The sequence below is a fragment of the Dicentrarchus labrax genome, unplaced genomic scaffold, assembly GCF_905237075.1.
Source record: "Dicentrarchus labrax unplaced genomic scaffold, dlabrax2021, whole genome shotgun sequence".
Taxonomy (NCBI): domain Eukaryota; kingdom Metazoa; phylum Chordata; class Actinopteri; family Moronidae; genus Dicentrarchus; species Dicentrarchus labrax.
Genome location: NW_026136705.1, coordinates 8134896 through 8153293, shown reverse-complemented (window position 1 = coordinate 8153293; position 18398 = coordinate 8134896). Strand labels below are relative to the sequence as shown.

The window sequence follows — 18398 nt, the reverse complement described above, 5'->3', positions numbered from 1 at the left end:
ACCTGAGGCTCTGAAAGCAGCACGCCGGTTTTCTTCTTCATGTTATTAATTAATGACAGATTCCATCATCACGTGCACAATGCTGCCATCTACCGGCAGTCTCTGCTACATCGCAAAATACTTTTCATTTACAGGTGATTCTGGTATTAATAATGTTCTACTCTGACTTCCAGTCTATCTCTGCTCACTTATTCTCTTCTTTTTATGCATTTCTGGCTCTAAATCACTTATTTATTATTTACATTTACAATGTGCACTGTGCTAAAAAATAATTGCATTCTCAACACCACAGCAAACCTCTCAGATACAAGAGTCAAACCTGATAGTACAGATAGTTCTACAATACTGTTAGTGTTAATATTATTGTATGTATTTAATAGAATGTAAACATACCATTGTGAGCTCAATAATCACATTCTGTGTATACAGAGGAATATGATTAGAAAGATAAATGTTGTCATTAGGACTGCTTATTCAGCAACATCTATACAGCCCACCTACAACCCAGTCAGTCAGATCACTGACAGTTAATGATGTTTGTCCAGCAGATGTCAGTGAAAACTCACTCATCATGTTGTTGAAGCGACTGTAGAGGAAAGCTGTACGTTGCCCTCCTGCTGGGCAGCTTTACCCCTCAGCAGATGCAGGTTGTCTCAGAGACCTTTTAAAGAAAATTCGCATTTAACTGATAAATACTGTGGTGACCTTGAGGAAATTATGGTCCAAGCTTCTTCTGTTATCATGTCATCGTCATCTGTTAGGCTTTCTCTTACCCAGTCTTACGTGAGTAAATAAGCAAAATAGTGTCACAGAAGATTTTTGGATGAAACATGCACTCCCAGGCGGTCTGTTGCCAAGCCCGGGTTCAGTCTTGGCTCAGCCTAAACTTGACCTTGTGCCTGCCTTAGCAGCCAGTGCTTCTCCTTCACTGCAGCAGAGGAACCTGCGTGTTTCCTCACAAGAACTCTCACATCCTCATCCTCACCAGTGTTATCACAATTAATTGGGAATTCAGTGGCAGCCATGGAGAAACACATTCATAATGATGTGAATTTCAGGAGTTCTGTTCCCATCTGTTCTCTAGTCACTAACATTTAATGGAATTAGCTGGCTGAGATACCAACAACAAACAACAGCAACACAACTTTAAGGACGGAGTTGTGACTCAGAAGCCAGACCTAGCTCTCTGAAATAAGGCAGCAGGGTCTCTACTATCAAAAATATTTGATTTATGAGAAGAAGAAAGAAGAAGAAGAAGAAGAGCTCAGCTGTGACTCCTTTGAACAACAGTTTGATTGAATTCTAATTCTACACTTTACCACTGCAAAGCAAACAAGCACTGAGACCTGTACTTTATTGTTGGTATATTTCACTACAGCATCAGTAACAGGACTAGGGAGCCTCTTTGCATTCACATGTGATGTGAAATACCTTTTCACCAGTCTTTATCAGATAATAGAACAACGTTGCAGCATTGTATCACTGTCTGCTAACATTCTCTATCCTCAGGGGAAAAAAACCTGGTGTGTTAAAAAGAAAGTAGATCAAAAAGCTAGAAAACATCATTTGAAGCTGTCTCTGTTGTGTTACCAGCACCCATGAAAAGGTCTATAATAACATTGGAATACATCACTGGGCATTTTAAATGGGCCAGAGACTGACCAAACATTTCTGCACATTCACTTACGATACACGACATTACTGGATGGTTTTCCTATAGTTGTCACTTAATGTCCGAAAACCCTTGTTACACTGTCATCCTTGGGATAGACACATCATATAAAGGGTTATTTAGGGACAGAAAAGATTGTTGCATAAGATCTGTAATTCGTTTCCATCAAACCAAATACAGGGTTTCTGCAGATTTCAAGAGGTTAAATTTAAGACTTTTTATGACCTTTTTAACATCAATATGAATGCAATTTAAGACTGACAAAAAAGCACAAGAATATAAGGGAAAATCAGTATTGGGTCCACGGTGGCCTGTTCTGTAGTTGCTACAGCATGATCAATAAAAAACATTTAAAATTTAAAATCAACCTTCAGTTTCAGTTTCAATAAAGCGAGAAAACAACTTAATAACAACATCATACTTATTACAAAGCCACAATAGAGTAATGTCAATAATAATAATAATAATAATAATAATAATAATAATAATCCTGATATGCTGTAAGTTTGGGTTTAGAAAAGAACTGACTAAGAAGTCAGTGTTAAGGTTATATTTAAGTATCTGACATTAAAAACTTGAAGTGAAAGTATGAGTGAAACAGAGGGATATTATTGCCAGCAGGAGATAAACTTCTTACACACTTTTGATTTTTATGCTTTAAAGTCAAGCACTAGCTTTAAGAAACGTTCAGCTCATAAAAGCTAAAACACACACTCATTCATCAGTTCAGTGGATGTCGACCATCCCGCATTGTGTGTCACAATGTCCAGTGTGTGTGTTGCAGGGGTGAGGCAGACGGAGGTGAGGCCCTGTGAGCTGCTGCTCCATATTGTGACAGTTCAGAGGTGGCAGTGTGCTACACCCCCACTTCTCCTAATACCACCTGCTAATCCATCTGCAGGATTACTGTCCACTGTAATCACTCATCCTCCACACTGACACACCTCACCTCACACTGCAACTCCTGACTCATTACACACACACACACACACACACACACACACACACACACACGCACACACACACGCACACCAGCACACATACCTTGCATAAGAAGTGCATTGTGGCTGTAGTTTTTATGTTATGTGAATCAGCTTTACCAGCACTTTTAACAGTTATCAGAAATAATATATGATATGATAATACTGACTTTATTCATATAACTGCATGCAATGATGCACTGCCGAAAGTGCTTCACAACACAACATTACTGAGAGCAGTAGACAGTAGAAATGAAAATGAATAGTAACAATAAGTAAAATACTTAATATAATACCATAATACATCAAAAACAACAAAAAAACAACAACAGGGAAAATGATATAAATAGCAAAAATACAAACTCAGGAGCTGAGTACCCTTTGCACTTTTGTATTGTTTATACTTTATCATTGTTACTTTAACATTGAGAGCAACTTTAAGGGTCAAACTCCTTGTGTGTGTGTGTGTGTGTGTGTGTGTGTGTGTGTGTGTGTGTGTGTGTGTGTGTGTGTGTGTGTGTGTGTGTGTGTGATAATGTGAGTGTGGGATCATGGGGGCAGAAGTTTATGTTGTAAATCTGCCACATGATCTCAGGCCCTTGTTTTTCTATTTTTTTTATTTACTAATGTTTTATTGATTTCAAAAAAATGTATCTCCTTGAATGTGTACACATACTTGGCCAATAAAGCTACCCCAAAATTAAAAGCCACATTCAAAAGATACCAAGGGAGGTTTCCAAGTAACTAAGTACATTTACTCAAGCACTGTTTACTCAAGTGCAATTTTAAGGTACTTGTAATTCGCCAAAGGATTTCTATTTTATGCAACTTTATCCTTCTACTGGAGGGAAGTATTGTATTTTTTTCTCTGCTACATTTATTTTAAAGCTTTACTGCCCTACAAAGGCACAATAACAGAAGCAGTGAAGGGGTTTAAGCAGTGATGTGTCGTTAGTGAACGAGTTGGCTCTAAGACTCCTTCAAATTAACGATTGGAGCCAGTCCCTGTCTGAGAGCCGATTCCTTTCTTTTTCTTTAAATAAATAAATATCAGACTGAATAACATGATGATCCTATAGCGTATTTATTAAATATAATGCTGAAACATTTGACTTTTGGTAATAGCATAAGACTCAAGCAAATGTTGCACCAACATACAAAATATAGTTCAATATAAATAAAAATAAAATGTTTTAATAAGGTTTTTACCATAGTGAAAAATAATGGCTTCTAGGAGGGATAAGGTTTAGTAATTACAGTGAATAATTTATGTGATATGGTAAATGGACTGTACAGCGCTTGCAAGGTGCCAACTGCTCATCACAAACAGAAACTAACACATTCAAACACTGATGCACAGCATCAGGAGCAATTTTGGGTTCAGTATGTTGCACAAGGTCACAGTCACCTGATATATGTGCACACATTCCAATCATAGGTCAAAACCAGCTAAATTCTCTATATCTTCTGCTGTTTTCTTGTCTTTCTCCTAGTTTCTACTAGTTTTAAAATAAGTTTAAAGTTTAATTACAGAGGCCTGGAGTAACCTCAGTCTGTTCATGTTTACAAAGTGCTGCAGGAATGAGTCTTACAACTCGGAAAAGCATTTTAGTACCTCTGGTGCCCTATCCTCGAGGTCAGTGTGTTTTAAAAATGAAATGAGTCAAATAAGACTATAGAGGTTGTTGGCAACATTGAACGTCAGCACGCAGAAAATGAAGACTTATCTACTCACTAGTCCGCCTCTTACAAACTATTCTAACTCAAACTTTCCAACTTGTAGATTTTAATTACATTATCTCGATGAACAAAACACGTGATTATCATAAACCTTTGTTCGCAACTGAGCTTATTTTCTTTAATAATCCAAAATCTAATGGAAATATCCTGTTGGCTTGTTGTCAGAGGAACATGGCTGAGACTAACTTCTGGGGCTGGCCTTCAAAAAAACGTCGTCCCTGCAGCACTTTTCATCCAGTCATTAATACTACATGTCATTCATTCAGGACATATACTGTTGTTAACTGATACCGCTGACATGACAACACTAGAAAGCTATCAATTACCACAGATCGAAAATCATTTGGAGAAGGGATCTCTTCAGAGCCAGTGTGAAGCGGAGGAACAAGTACAGCAAACAATAACCCTTTAATGTACATCAGAGTCTGAGTGTAATGCTTTACGGAAGACATGTGAATCTATCCTTCGTGTTCAGCTGCACCTTCCTCCCTCACAGGGTCACACTCATTGACACAGGACATGTTCAATCTGCAGGTCATATTGGGCTTCGTGGTGACTCAGCAGGTTGAAGGTTTGCACATACTGACGAGGTCATGTGTCTGAGGCTCAGGGTGGAGCGCTGTCTAGCTGCCTATCACCTGTGTGGACTGCCTCATAAACAAGAAGGGCACTTTGAACTGAGTGTCGAAGATGGTGCTTGGTGGTGAAGTGGACTTTCGTGTGTGTGTCTGTGTGTGTCTGTGTGTGTGTGTGTGTGTGTGTGTGTGTGTGTGTGTGTGTGTGTTTGTGCGTCCAGTCTGACAGTATGGAGCTCCAAGTGGACAGGAAGGAGGGGCTGGTGGGGTCTGTGCTGAGCTGCTGGTGGCACCTGGTTTGCACAGAGGAGATTATTACAGTGTGTGTGTGTGTGTGTGTGTGTGTGTGTGTGTGTGTGTGTGTGTGTGTGTGTGTGTGTGTGTGTGTGCGCGTGTGTGCAGGGTGAGTGATTGGGGCTGACAGCAGCCTCTGTATTGCTGGCTGGCCTGCAGATTTAGCCGACCTGTTTTAGACACTCTAATCTGGATTAACTGCAGCAGTGTGTCAGTGGGGACCAGAACCAGAGCCTCCCCCACCCTCTGCCCCTTCACCTGCTTCTCCTCCATCCCTCTCACTTCCCCTCCCCTCCCTCCCTGTACCTGTTTCCCCTCCTCTCTTCCGCCTGACTCACATGGACCTGTTCTCTCTCTTATTCCCATCTTCCTCAGTTTTAAGGCCTGGCTCGGCCTCCAGTATGTTGAGCACAAACTGTTTGGTCTTAAAATAAAAACGCACGCTTGCATCATTCTGAGTGTGTCTCTGTGAGTCCAGCTTTAGGGGGGGAGGGCAGTCGGGCAGGGATTATACCAGCTCAGTCCTCTCCCCTACTTCCCTATTTGCTGTTGCAGCTGCAGGACGAGCTGTTCCACTATTGGGTGGAGACTGCATCGCCATCGCCACATCATCTGGACAGTGTTCGTCTAACATATATGATCTTTTTTATCAGATGAATATAAGTCACAAAAAATACTTTTAAGTCACTGATTGCAACTCCTCTTGTTAATAATTCTACAATATTTCAATATAACATATGTCCTAATGACTAAATGAAAAAGTAATTTGCAAATAAAATTCAACAATAAAAGCCAAAAAAATAAAGAAAATTTATTTTGGAAAAATTAAAAGCAGTCATAATTTAATGTCAAATTAAATTAGAGATAAAGTTTGTCAAAGGCTTTCAGAGCATTATATAATGTGCACAACAATGCATGCACACACACACACACACACACACACACACACACACACACACACACACACAAACACACAGTTCATAATACATATGCACATGTATCTCACTCATTCTCACTGTAGTCCATAAAAACAAAGTGGGAATCCCCTGCTTTCTCTTTACCCATTTCTATGTAACACTGTCTGTCTGTAGTTCTCCATGAGGGACTGCGGCTGTCTCCTTGCTCTGAATCCTCTGTCCACTTGCTCTTCCTTCCTCCACCTTCAACTCCTCTCGCAGCCACATTCTCTGTATCTTCTGCTGTTTTCTTGTCTTTCTTTTCCCCTCAGTCTACACACACCATCTCGTCCATTTTCCCCCATTTGTGCAGCAACACTTCCCTCCAGCCTCCTTTCCTGCTCCACCACTGAACGGATTGCTCTGTCTTTCCTCCCTTTATCTGGAGATAAGATACTTACTTTTCAGATAAAGCATATTATGATAAATCAAATGAGCTTTGTCGCTTTTGTGCATCTGGGTGTTTGGTGTGTGTGTGTGTGTGTGTGTGTGTGTGTGTGTGTGTGTGTGTGTGTGCCGCGTGTGTATGCAGCTGTTCTGGAGATAAATGTAATCTGTCAATTATGTGTGAATGTGTAGCCGATGCGAAGCAGGTTAATTGATCAGCAGGAGGAAAAAGGGGAATTGGCATTTTTATAAACATGCTGTGGGCCCCATTTATTGAACTTTGTTGAAAGCATATCACATTTTCTTATGCACCAGTATACACACCAGGTAGCCAGTTAGATGGATACATTTATATAATGTTATTCTTTTTTTAAACAGTGCTTAACCATAAGGTATATCAGGAATTGTCTACAGTCTTACTGTTTGTATATTTATTGTCACCGAGGCCTTGGTGGGGTGAGGGGGCTGGGGTTTGTTTTACTAATGTTTGATGTTGTTCTGTAATTGGCAATCTATGAATAAAGTTTGAAAAAAATAATTCATGATGTTCTTTTCTATTTCTTATAAAGATAAATAAATATTCATGGTTTGTGGCACAACATCGGTAGCTATATTTTGTCACATAATGCAAATTTTATTCTGACTAATGTTGTTTCTAAAAATATTTGCATTATCTCTGTTTTATTTTACTTCATATTCATATATATGTATGAATATATATAGCATGTATATATACTATATATATACATACATATATCAAAGACTAGAAACATACAAATCATTTATAACTTGTGAAAATAAACTGGTATGGTTTGTCTTACTGTGTAGCCTGTTGCTTTGGGTAGTTTACCGGTGTGTGTGTGTGTGTGTGTGTGTGTGTGTGTGTGTGTGTGTGTGTGTGTGTGTGTGTGTGTGTGTGTGTGTGTGTGTGTGTGCGCGCGCGCGCGCGGTGGGAGGGGTTTGCTGGAGCCACTTGCTCCCTCTAATTAGCAGCGTGTGCCGGTAAAGAAACTCAGTGGAGCGACCTCACCAAGGCGCAAAGGCATCCGGGGGCCACTTCACCTGTGTGATGACTTAACTTGTGTGAAGTCCGACTTGCAGACGCAGTTCGGATGCTCAGCGCGCGGCAGTGTGCTCTGGTGCTAAGCTGACACACAGTAAACGCTCAAACTGCAGATAGGGGAAAAGAAAGACACTTTGAGGTTTTCTGGTGAACTCCGGCGCGTTCCGCTTCTTTCCGCAGCGGGTTTGGATCCGACGCACTTCCGACTTGTTGCCCCCGCTGAGCTCTGAGGGGTCCTCGGCTGCTGCGTTGCGTGTCCGACATAACAAGTCAGCGACAGGACTTAAAAGCCAGCTGTAAGGATGATGTCCTACATAAAGCAACCCCATTACACCATGAACGGGTTAAATTTGCCTGGCCCCGGTATGGATGTGCTGCACACAACCGTCGCCTATCCGTGTAAGTACAAACTGTTATATTTTAAAGACTTTTTACACTTTTTGTTATACTTTAATGCATTTGTCTCCTGCTGCTGTGGTAATTTATAGTATACAATCTACCCAGAATGATGCGTAAAGACGCGCAGCCTGTGCGTAAAGCTGCAGCTAACGGAAAAGAAATGAAAGAGGATAAAAAATAGTTTCACCAGAGGCTGTATGGATGAAAAGGTTTGATAATAATGATTCCATAGTAAATCGTACCATAGAATTTTCATTACTATACCGATCTGAGTCCAAGAAAATTTGAATATTTAACTTTGTTATGAGATATTATTGATTTAATGAATGTAAAATATCTTCTTACATTCCTCTACAGCCGTGCCGGTATTGGTGCAGATATATTCGTTAATGAATGCTTTTTTAAACTGAAGCGCACATAATCTGCGCTCACTGCTGAGCTCAGTGTCTGTCAGGATTCAGACAAGATTTTACTTTTTCTTTGTTTCTCACTTTTTCCCTCAAATGTTCTCATTCCGCTGACGCTCAGATAAACGCAGACTGACAGTAGATGGAGACACTTGCTGTGCTCAATGCCAAATCCTAACTGCATCTACAATTCCTCACAATACTTGTTCTGAAACAAATACACCCAGGCATTTGGCTGTGTACCATAGAGGGCAGATCTGACTTTGAATGTACAAACAAATGTCTCCTCCTTCTCTGGGAAAGCCAAAAGAACCAGTGACTGTTAGAATAATTTGATACAATGAGCAATGACTTGTCTCCATATTGGTCACAAGCAGCCTGTAGAGAAAAAAAGTCAGTCAAAACAGAAATGTACTGTGAGGTTTCCATTCATATTTTATCTGTCGTCATCCTCTCACACAGAGCAGGAAAACAACAAACTAATCTCTTCAATGACCGCCATGTTATAATAAGAGTCTGAGTTATAATTCGTGTCATCTCTCTGTTTGCTGCCAGGCAGTATAATAATCCTCTCTGTGCGTCTCTTTGGTTTGCAGCCACTCCCCGGAAGCAGCGCAGAGAGCGCACCACCTTCACCCGGACACAGCTGGACATCCTGGAGGCCCTGTTCTCCAAGACCCGCTACCCAGACATCTTCATGAGGGAGGAGGTGGCCCTCAAGATCAACCTGCCTGAGTCACGTGTGCAGGTACTGGAGCAGTAGGCTGCAGCCAAGATCCACACTGTTCAGTGTTTGTGGGTTACTTAGAGTGAGATTTAAAGACAACTACAAGTCACACTCTCACCTCTGTATCCCACACCTCTGATTATTTACAACTCAGGACACATATTTCCACGTTCACACAAACTCAAACAAACGTTGTGTCTTTCTCTCCAGGTTTGGTTTAAAAACCGCCGTGCCAAGTGCCGTCAACAGCAACAGCAGAGCAGTGGCCAGTCCAAACCCCGCCCCCCTAAAAAGAAGGCTTCTCCAGTGCAGGAACCCAGCGCCCCTGATCCTGTTCCTAACCCATCTGGCTCCTACAGCCCCTCCTCTGCCCAGTCAGGCCCCAGCCTGGCCCCGAGCTCCAGCACTGGAAACACTGCAGTGTCCATCTGGAGCCCGGCCATCTCGCCCCTGCCCGATCCCCTGGCCTCCTCCTCTGCGCCCTGCATGCAGCGGCCCTCCCCCTACCCCATGAGCTACGGCCAGCCGTCGGCCTACAGCCAGGGCTACGCCAGCACCACCTCCTACTTCACCGGCCTGGACTGCAGCGCCTACCTGTCCCCCATGCACTCGCAGCTGTCAGGCACCGTGGGCGCCCTCAGCCCCATCACCGTGCCCTCCATGGGGGGCTCCCTAAGCCAGTCCCCAGCCTCGCTGTCCTCGCAGGGCTACAGCACTGCCTCCTCCCTGGGCTTCACCTCTGTTGACTGCCTGGACTACAAGGACCAGCAGGCCTGGAAACTGGGCTTCACCACAATGGACTGCCTGGACCACAAAGACCAAAACTCCTGGAAGTTCCAGGTCCTCTAGAAAGGGAGAGAGGGTGTGTCAACATGTCATGCGTCTCAACGAGTCCGGTGTGTGATAGTGCGAGGCAGTGCAGCCAGAGGACTCGTTATCTTTGATTTTCAGTTTCTCGTTTGTAAGATTTTGTTTTATTTTCAAAAGGGTGACCTCTGTAGAAGTTGATTTGAATGACTTTGGAGATGAAGGGACCAGGGACTGTCATCGATGCTGCCTGACTGCAAATCATTTATCTGTTGTCTTCTTCACGCTACGTTAAGTAAGAGAACAAAAGCTTTGAAAGAGTTTGTAGGGATATACTGGAGTCGTGCTTATGGAAACACACCGGGCCATCTCTTCTTTTAACGAGACCGTCTGACTCAGACACTGTTTCATCAACTGCCGTCGTCGTAGAGTGAGAGGAGAGCTGCTTTGACAGGAAGGAGCTCAGAAGTCCTCTAGGTCACTTCCTCCTTCAGGGTTTAATTATTTTAAGCTATTTATTATTAATTTATGCTACATTTAAATATGTAATTTGGTTTAGATATTTTTGAGCATTTGTGTTACAGTGTTAGCCTTTAGTGTTATCCTCCCAATCTGTTTGATGGAAAAATTAGACCTTCTGTTTTAGTTGTGTGACATATTAAAGTGATCTATTCTTTACACGCCTGTGCACTGACACTCATTGCAGGTTTACGGCTCATTGGGCCTGATTCTGACACAGTTATTAATTGACCCACAGGTCGGTATGAAGACACAGTGCGGATGTAAAGTGGCCATGTTGTGCTCAGGTCTGGACCCGTCATGTTTGTCATATGGCCTGCATGGCTCTCACTGGTCCGTCTTGGTTATTTTAGCTTATCTGATTCTGGGAGTGTCCCAATCCTCTTAGCCTCCCTTCAGCAATGCCCTAAGTGAATTAGTTAGGATTATTGCCCTATCCCCCTCTGTCTCTCTCTGTCTCTCACCCATCTCACCCACCTCTTCCTTTCCTGGCTCTCTCCTCACCTTTTTTTCCCTCTTTCGTCATTCTCGCTCCGACTCTACAGTATCTCTTTTCTCGATCGCCACCTGTTGTCTACCTTTTGCTTCTCTTCCCCCCCAAAACTAACATATTATTCCAAAGCATCTCAATCATTGACAGCAATGCAGTTTAATAAAGCCTTTTCATTAAACAGTTGTTTTTATTAATTGTTCTGGCTGTGAGATGTCGGCTCAGTGGATCCCCTTCTTTCAACCCCCACCACTCCACCAATCTCCCCAACTCCTCTGACAACTTGGTAATCCCCACATGACCTGCTTACTGCCACGCACATTTAGCTATGACATCAAATATCTGGAAATATTTCACAGACGTATGTGTTGTTTGTGTGTTGTGGGAGTTTGTGTCAAAAGCTGTGTATTATGCTATCTTTTTAAAGCGAAATGGAATTGTAGAGCAGTTGCGTAACTTTAGAGCAGTTGCCATAAAATGATCAATAAATCTAATCTATGGTTTTACGGTATTGTTTAGATTCAGATTACATTTGTGCAACTGACGTGCTTAATGTCGGCTAAATTAAAGGCTTGATAAAGTGTCACTCCTGAGAGATTTCTGATGTAATTCTGATATAAATAATAAACACAAATTCTACTTTTGTTGCTATTTAAATCATATCCCTGTCCTCAACCATGTAAAACGTTCTTCTTTGTTTCCATTATAAATTCACATCTACTGCACTGAGAGAGAGAGAACGGGTAGCGAGGGACATTTCAAAGCATTTTTCTGCACTCAACACTGGCCTAATCCCACTCTGTGCTCAATTTAATCCCTCTGCCCTCCCTCTCTGTGGTGTGATTGGTTAATCCCTGCGTCTGCGCACCCTGATTGGTTAACCTCTCTTGGAGGGTGCAGTGCACTTGTAATCTTCCCCCTCAGCACTGAGAGTTTCAGACAGACATTTGCGCTGTAATCCCACGGAGCAGCAGATGTGATGGGGGATGGACGGCACCGAGCAGACCTTGAGGAAGGTGAACGCCAGAAAACAAAAACACGGCACGCGGTCTGAGGAGGAGAACTTGTGTTGGCAAAGTCCAAACGTTGGTTGAAAGTGATTGTTACAGGTCCTAACACATGGTGACAGTGGTAAAAATTAGATCAGTGGTTCCCACCTTTTTCCTTCAGGGACTGCTTTTCTACCATTGAGTAAACTGATGATCCCTGACTAAGTCCGTCTGTATTTTATTTTTAAAAATTCTTTTTCACAATCATAAATATTTTATAGCTTCTTTTTTTGACAAATTCAATGTTTTCTTCTCCCTGATGCTTGGTCATTGTTCTATTATACAATTTACATTTACTTTTTCTTCACAGAAGTGAACCTGTATCATTTTTAAGTTTTCTTACACGCCAAACCAAGAAGAACTCACGATCCCCCATGATGTTTTGTAACCCCTAGTGGGGGTTTGTCTCACAGTGAGGGGCTGTAACGGGTATGTTTAGGTCACTTCTCTGCCTACACAGGAAGTGATGAATATATGAAATATCTAATCACATTCTGAACACAGTTATGGGAAATATACAAGCAGAACTGCTTCATGAAGCAGTTCTTCATTACTGGGATATCACTGTGAACCATTAGCTGTCACAGGTATATTATCAATAATGGACTAAATGTAGTCAAATGTGAACCTGCTCTTTACTAATGATACTGAGATCTTTCTTTTCTAATGCCCCTGATCTGTCAGACAGTGGTGGTCCATTGACTGACATCCATTACTTAAGTACCTATGTCACAATGTAAAAATACTGAATAATACAAAATAATTTACTTAAAGTACAAAAGTATTATCAGCAAAAATATGAAAGCAAGAAAAATGGCCTCCGTCAGTGTTTAGATTATGATATATTATACTATTGGATTATTATTAGCCTACTGAATGAACACACAAGCAGCTTGTTCATGTTAGCAGCCAGCTGTGAAGCTATTTTTTCCCCATTGTATATACACTGGGGCAGTGCTACGTATCCTATTTGGAGGGCTACTTTTCTTTATATTTTTTAAATTCAGTTTCATTTCAATGGTGCCAAATCCTAACAGTTAACTCAGGACACTTTTCACATGGAGCAAATTTAGATCATACTCCTTATAACATAATTTAAGGAAACTCAACAATTCCCACACTAATTGCAAACCAAGTCAGAAATCTTGTCATGCATAGTCATGGTTAACATCTACATTAAGACAATTACAAAATCAGCCATCTATCACCTCAAGAATATATCAAGAATTAAAGGATTTATGTCTCAGGGGGATTTAGGAAAACTGTCCTTTATCTTCAGTAGGCTCGACTAGTTACGCTTGCTCTGTGTGTCAAAAAACTGACTTTAAAATACTGCTGTGGGTTCAAAAGATACTGAATGGTTTGGAGCCAAAATGCATTTCTGACCTTCCGACCTGTTGGATGGTCTGGGTTCAGGTCTGCTTACTGTCGCCAGAATCAAAACTAAACACAAAGGAGCAGCATTCAGATGTTATGCTCCACTCCCAGAAAACTCTAAATCTGCTCCAACTCTCAGTTCTTCTGAATCAGGGCTTAAAACCTGCTTTCCTGTTTCACACTGCATTTGAAACATTCAGGACTGTTTATTCATGAAATAATATATGCACTGTAATATTTATTATCTATCATTTTTCTTTTAGTTTTACTTTACTTAATATTTGCGTCCTTTTGTATTGCCTTGTTCCATTTAAATACACTATATACTATGCATATAATATCCACTCATATCCAGCCTTTGTTTTGGCCACTGGAGCATCTCAGCCTGAGTGAAAAACTGTAACGCAAATAAATCACACCAACCAGCATCAGTTTTTAACACCTATTTATTACCACCATAATATGAGAAATTTGGAAAATACAAAGATCAGCTTATTTATACGTCTGAAAATCTTGAGGAATAAGAAAAATAGAAAAGAAAACAAATATGAGGTTATATTGTGTATCACAAATTTTGAGAAAGGGACAGATTATGTGTTCAGATCTACAGGGAGTGCAAGAGACACACAGAGCCTAAACATGCAGAGTGTAACTGTCACTATAATGTCAATTCATACTGTTGTGACGAGTCTAAAGCCTATGTGTGGAGAATACGATAGAGACAGAAGCAGAGTGTGTGATGACTGATCTACAGTGAACAACTGGATAGACGGAGAGATGGTAAACCATCGCCCCCGTGTGGCTGCCATTAGAATAGAAGTTGCCTTGGAAAACAGAGAAGCCCTTCCTGATTTTCTATAACGAATCAGATCACTGTAACAAAAACTGATGTTGACAATGTTAATTGCTTTTTTCTGTTAATGCAATGATTTTGGAAGTGGTAAAGAGAAGAGATGCTCATCCATGAATTATATGCGTAAAAAAAATAGACACCATATCCACAACGATAATCAATATTCTTAAGCAACCAAAAGATTCTTATTTGTTGAGTACAAGTGGTTTGACAGATCAGAGCTCATGCATCCACACAGACAGACCAACAGTCCGCCGTCCCCTCCCAGTGCAGATCACAGAGGTGGAGGTGGTCTGAAAAGGTACAGCGAGCCATCTGGCTGCAGCTGCAGAGCGAGGGGGCAGTGGGGGTGTAGAGGGACGGACTGGGTTGGGAGGGGAGGAGGGTGTTCAGATGGAGCAGAGGCCTCGGGACTAGTTTTAATAGCACCCTGCTGTGGAAGTTGCAGCTCCCCTTAAGCACACTAGCCCCTCGGCCACATCCCTCTGCTTCACCTCTGTTAGCCACACAAACCACACCCGCTGGGCCTCCCACCCCGGAGGAATCCAGGTGAGCTCGAGGGTGGGCTTCATGTTCTTGAGGCACCACCCAAACCCAGTGACGTGTTTGTTTGAGTATGTGTGCACATGTGCGTCTGATCTGAAAAACCTTTTACATGCACGAAAAAGGTACCCTAAAAACATTTGGTGAAGACAAAAAACCTATGAGAGACCATACTTCAACATATTTCTATCTCTTCATAATCAGGATTACTCTAAAGTCTACTGAGAAGTTGGGCAGGCTGGGGAGGGAGGGGGACAGGGACGGGAGGAGGTGGGTGGGTGGGGTAGAATGAAGGAGTGAGGGCTGGGGCGGGTAAAGAAAAACAGGACAGAGGTGAAACATTAGGGAGGCCGTCTAAGCGCGCTCTCCACGGATGCGGCGTGCCAGCTGGATGTCTTTGGGCATGATGGTGACACGCTTGGCATGGATGGCACACAGGTTGGTGTCCTCAAACAGACCCACAAGGTACGCCTCACTGGCCTCCTGCAGGGGGAGAGAGGGACAGCACATATTAGCAGGAGCAGTGTGTCAGTTATACAGTTTGGAAGTTACACTGCTATCGCTTTTGAAAGGACCAGTGTGTAGGATTTAATGGCATCGAGCGGTGAAGTTGCAGACTGCAACCAACTGAATACAGCTCAGCCTTCCACACCTGCAGGGCTCCGATGGCGGCGCTCTGGAAACGCAGGTCGGTCTTGAAGTCCTGAGCGATCTCCCTCACCAGGCGCTGGAAGGGCAGCTTACGGATCAGCAGCTCAGTGGACTTCTGGTACCGACGGATCTCTCGCAAAGCCACAGTACCAGGCCTTAAACACACAACCAAACTCTAGCAGGTTAGTTTAACTTTAATTCATCTGCTGAAGGAATAACGCCTCCATGTGACACCCTTTAGTCACTTAAAACCCCGTCACCCCAATAGTTTTTAACTCTGATGTGCAGTTTACCTCCTACTGCCTAACTCAGAGTTTCTGCAGGTTTCAACAGGTTCAATTTAAGACGTTTGAAGGCCATTATTAATGCAAATTTAAGACCTCTTTTACATCTAAAGTGTATTTAGGATATGAAGGAAAATCACTATTGGTTCCATGATTTATCCCCGTAGCCTCAAGTAGAATCAAACAGAAGGATGTGAATGTTTTCGTTTTAATACCACCAGTGTAAAACGCTGCAAACAAGAGGTTTTAGTAAATAAAAAAATATCAAAACATAAAGCATTATGAAAGAAAGAATTCAAATCAAGGCGTTACCTGTAACGATGGGGCTTCTTGACACCACCAGTAGAGGGGGCGCTCTTACGGGCAGCCTTGGTGGCCAGCTGCTTACGAGGAGCCTTTCCTCCAGTGGACTTACGAGCGGTCTGCTTGGTACGAGCCATTTCGACGAAGTGTCACCTGAAGGGAATATCACAAAAATGTAACAGCATACTTTGAATTGTTCATAGTATGGTTCCCTTTTTCTCTCTGGCCTTAACATGATTTATACACACTCTCCACCTGCTATTATCAGTTCTATCCTAATATAACTGTTTATTCATACATTTATAGATTATCAGACAAGTCACAACAACACATACTGAATATGTCAATTATAATGATTCAGTTAAATAGTTCAAATTGAGTGTTAGCTTCATATTTACGTTTTGGTGATATTAAATTATCTTATATAATATAGAATTATAATAAAGGCAAGGTTTACAAAATGCGTTTTCTGTTTATTATCATTATTTTCTCCTAGAACTTGCATGCACAAGGGTCCGTAAACTATCATCTTTTTTTAATGCTTTCCATCACTCAACGTTTTTGAGAGAGGGACTTTTGTTTTCCCTCCATCTATCTCACAGTCTTTGATGTTTGGTCATGTTGGGTCGCCTGGGAAAACTTTTCCCCCGGTTTGGCAGCTGTACAGACAAACCGTGCCCAGCCAATCCAGACACAGTGTTCTCCCCACCAAACCAATCACATTGCTGAACAGGTCTTCATCCCGAAACAGACCAATCCGCTGCGTCTGTGTCTCACTTGAGGACCAATGGCGTTTCATCCTGCAGGGTTTTAGGGCGGGACGAGCAGCCTTAAGCCCGCCTCATACCGCAAGATTATGGCCGCAGACCCAAATCAACCTACCAATATACAGGCAATGAGCGGGACGTAAACTTTGACATTTCTCTTCATAAACAAACAACGTGTGCATACAAGATTACCAACAAAACGTAGAGGACAAGTGTGGCTATCGAATGAGGGTCAAGGCGTGCGAAGCGGGTGAATATTAAAGCGAGACAGCGAGGTTGAAATGGAGTATGAAAGTGGAGCAGATATTTCGGCAGTGCAAGTACTGAGCCGTTTTTCTGTGTGCCTGGGCATCGGGGCAGCTGCTTTTTCTCCTCTCTACAGCGTCGAAATAACACGCTATTTCAGCACTAAAACTACTTTATCTGTCCCATTTTCTTCACTAAACGATGAATAGTATCTCATGGTTGAAAAAGTGTGACAAAAATGGAACTTACCGTGGGTGAATTTAACGCTTTTTCTTCGCGCGGATACAAGTGTGTTGTGGTTGTCTGGCAGTGTCAGATATTTACTATCTCTCACACAATGGAAGCAGGGAGAGCTGGAGCAAAATGGCGGCCGTGTCAATCATCTGTCTCCCACAATGCAACTGCCAACATTTGTAAACATTGTAACTTCATTTCCTCAACAACAACTTTTTGTTACAAACGTTGTTGGTTTTGTGACAATACCGTCATAATAAGAAAGTGACACATAATTATGTAATTATTTTGTTAGGTATAACTGTTACAGTTACATGTTTTCACATAAACATTTATCAAGAAATACAAATTACAGAACAAGAAAGGGGATTAAATTATATTAAGAATTCAGGCACAGGATATTAGCATGAATATAAAAAAACAATACAATTATTTGGACTCTAAAGGGCCAAAGCCATTTTAAAAATACATACAAGAGACTGTGAGACTGTGGCGGTACAATATGTTTTGACCAGTTGTGGAAGTGCAATTTTGAGGTACTTGAGTAATTCCATTGTACGCTACTTTATATTTGTTATCAGACAAATATTGTACTTTTACTGTCGCAGGTTACAAACACTCACACATTTCTTTTTTTCAGTTGTCCTACTTCACTACATTTAAATTAAAAGCGTTTTGTTACTTTGCAGATTCAGAATAAAAATACAAAATATAATCAAGATAATCATAAACAAATAAATGATGATGTATCATTACACACTAAAACACCTGGCAGTATATGAAGTAGTTAAAGTGAATTAAAGTAATACATCAGTGCAATAAATATGTTATTCTGAAGTTCTGCATAATGAGTGCTTTTACTTTTGGTACTTTAAGTATGTTTGATGCTAATACTTTTCTGCATTTGCTAAAGTAAAAATTTGAATGCAGGACTTTTACTTGTAGAGTATTTTTACACTGTGGCTACTTTTATTTTGGTAAGATGAGTACCTCTTCCACCACTGGTTATATAGTATAATAATTATTTTTTTGTTCAATATGAATTTGAGAGTGAAAAAATTGTAGAATGTAAAAT

The 18398-nt window shown here is 41.5% G+C and overlaps 2 protein-coding genes across 2 annotated transcripts; one reads left to right on the top strand and one right to left on the bottom strand.

The window, feature by feature from the left end:
* The first annotated feature begins 7611 nt into the window (after positions 1-7611).
* Positions 7612-11673, top strand: crx (cone-rod homeobox). Its single transcript, XM_051401626.1, has 3 exons — positions 7612-8066; positions 9070-9221; positions 9411-11673. Exons 1-3 carry the CDS (start codon positions 7970-7972, stop codon positions 10047-10049), a joined length of 888 nt encoding a protein of 295 aa, XP_051257586.1. The 5' UTR covers positions 7612-7969; the 3' UTR covers positions 10050-11673.
* Positions 11674-13872: 2199 nt separating this feature from the next.
* On the bottom strand, positions 13873-17472 carry h3f3c (H3 histone, family 3C). The gene is made up of 4 exons (XM_051401638.1): positions 17339-17472; positions 16086-16229; positions 15491-15644; positions 13873-15321 (listed from the first exon to the last, which is right to left on the bottom strand). Exons 2-4 carry the CDS (start codon positions 16211-16213, stop codon positions 15193-15195), a joined length of 411 nt encoding a protein of 136 aa, XP_051257598.1. The 5' UTR covers positions 16214-16229; positions 17339-17472; the 3' UTR covers positions 13873-15192.
* Between the last annotated feature and the right edge of the window lie 926 nt (positions 17473-18398).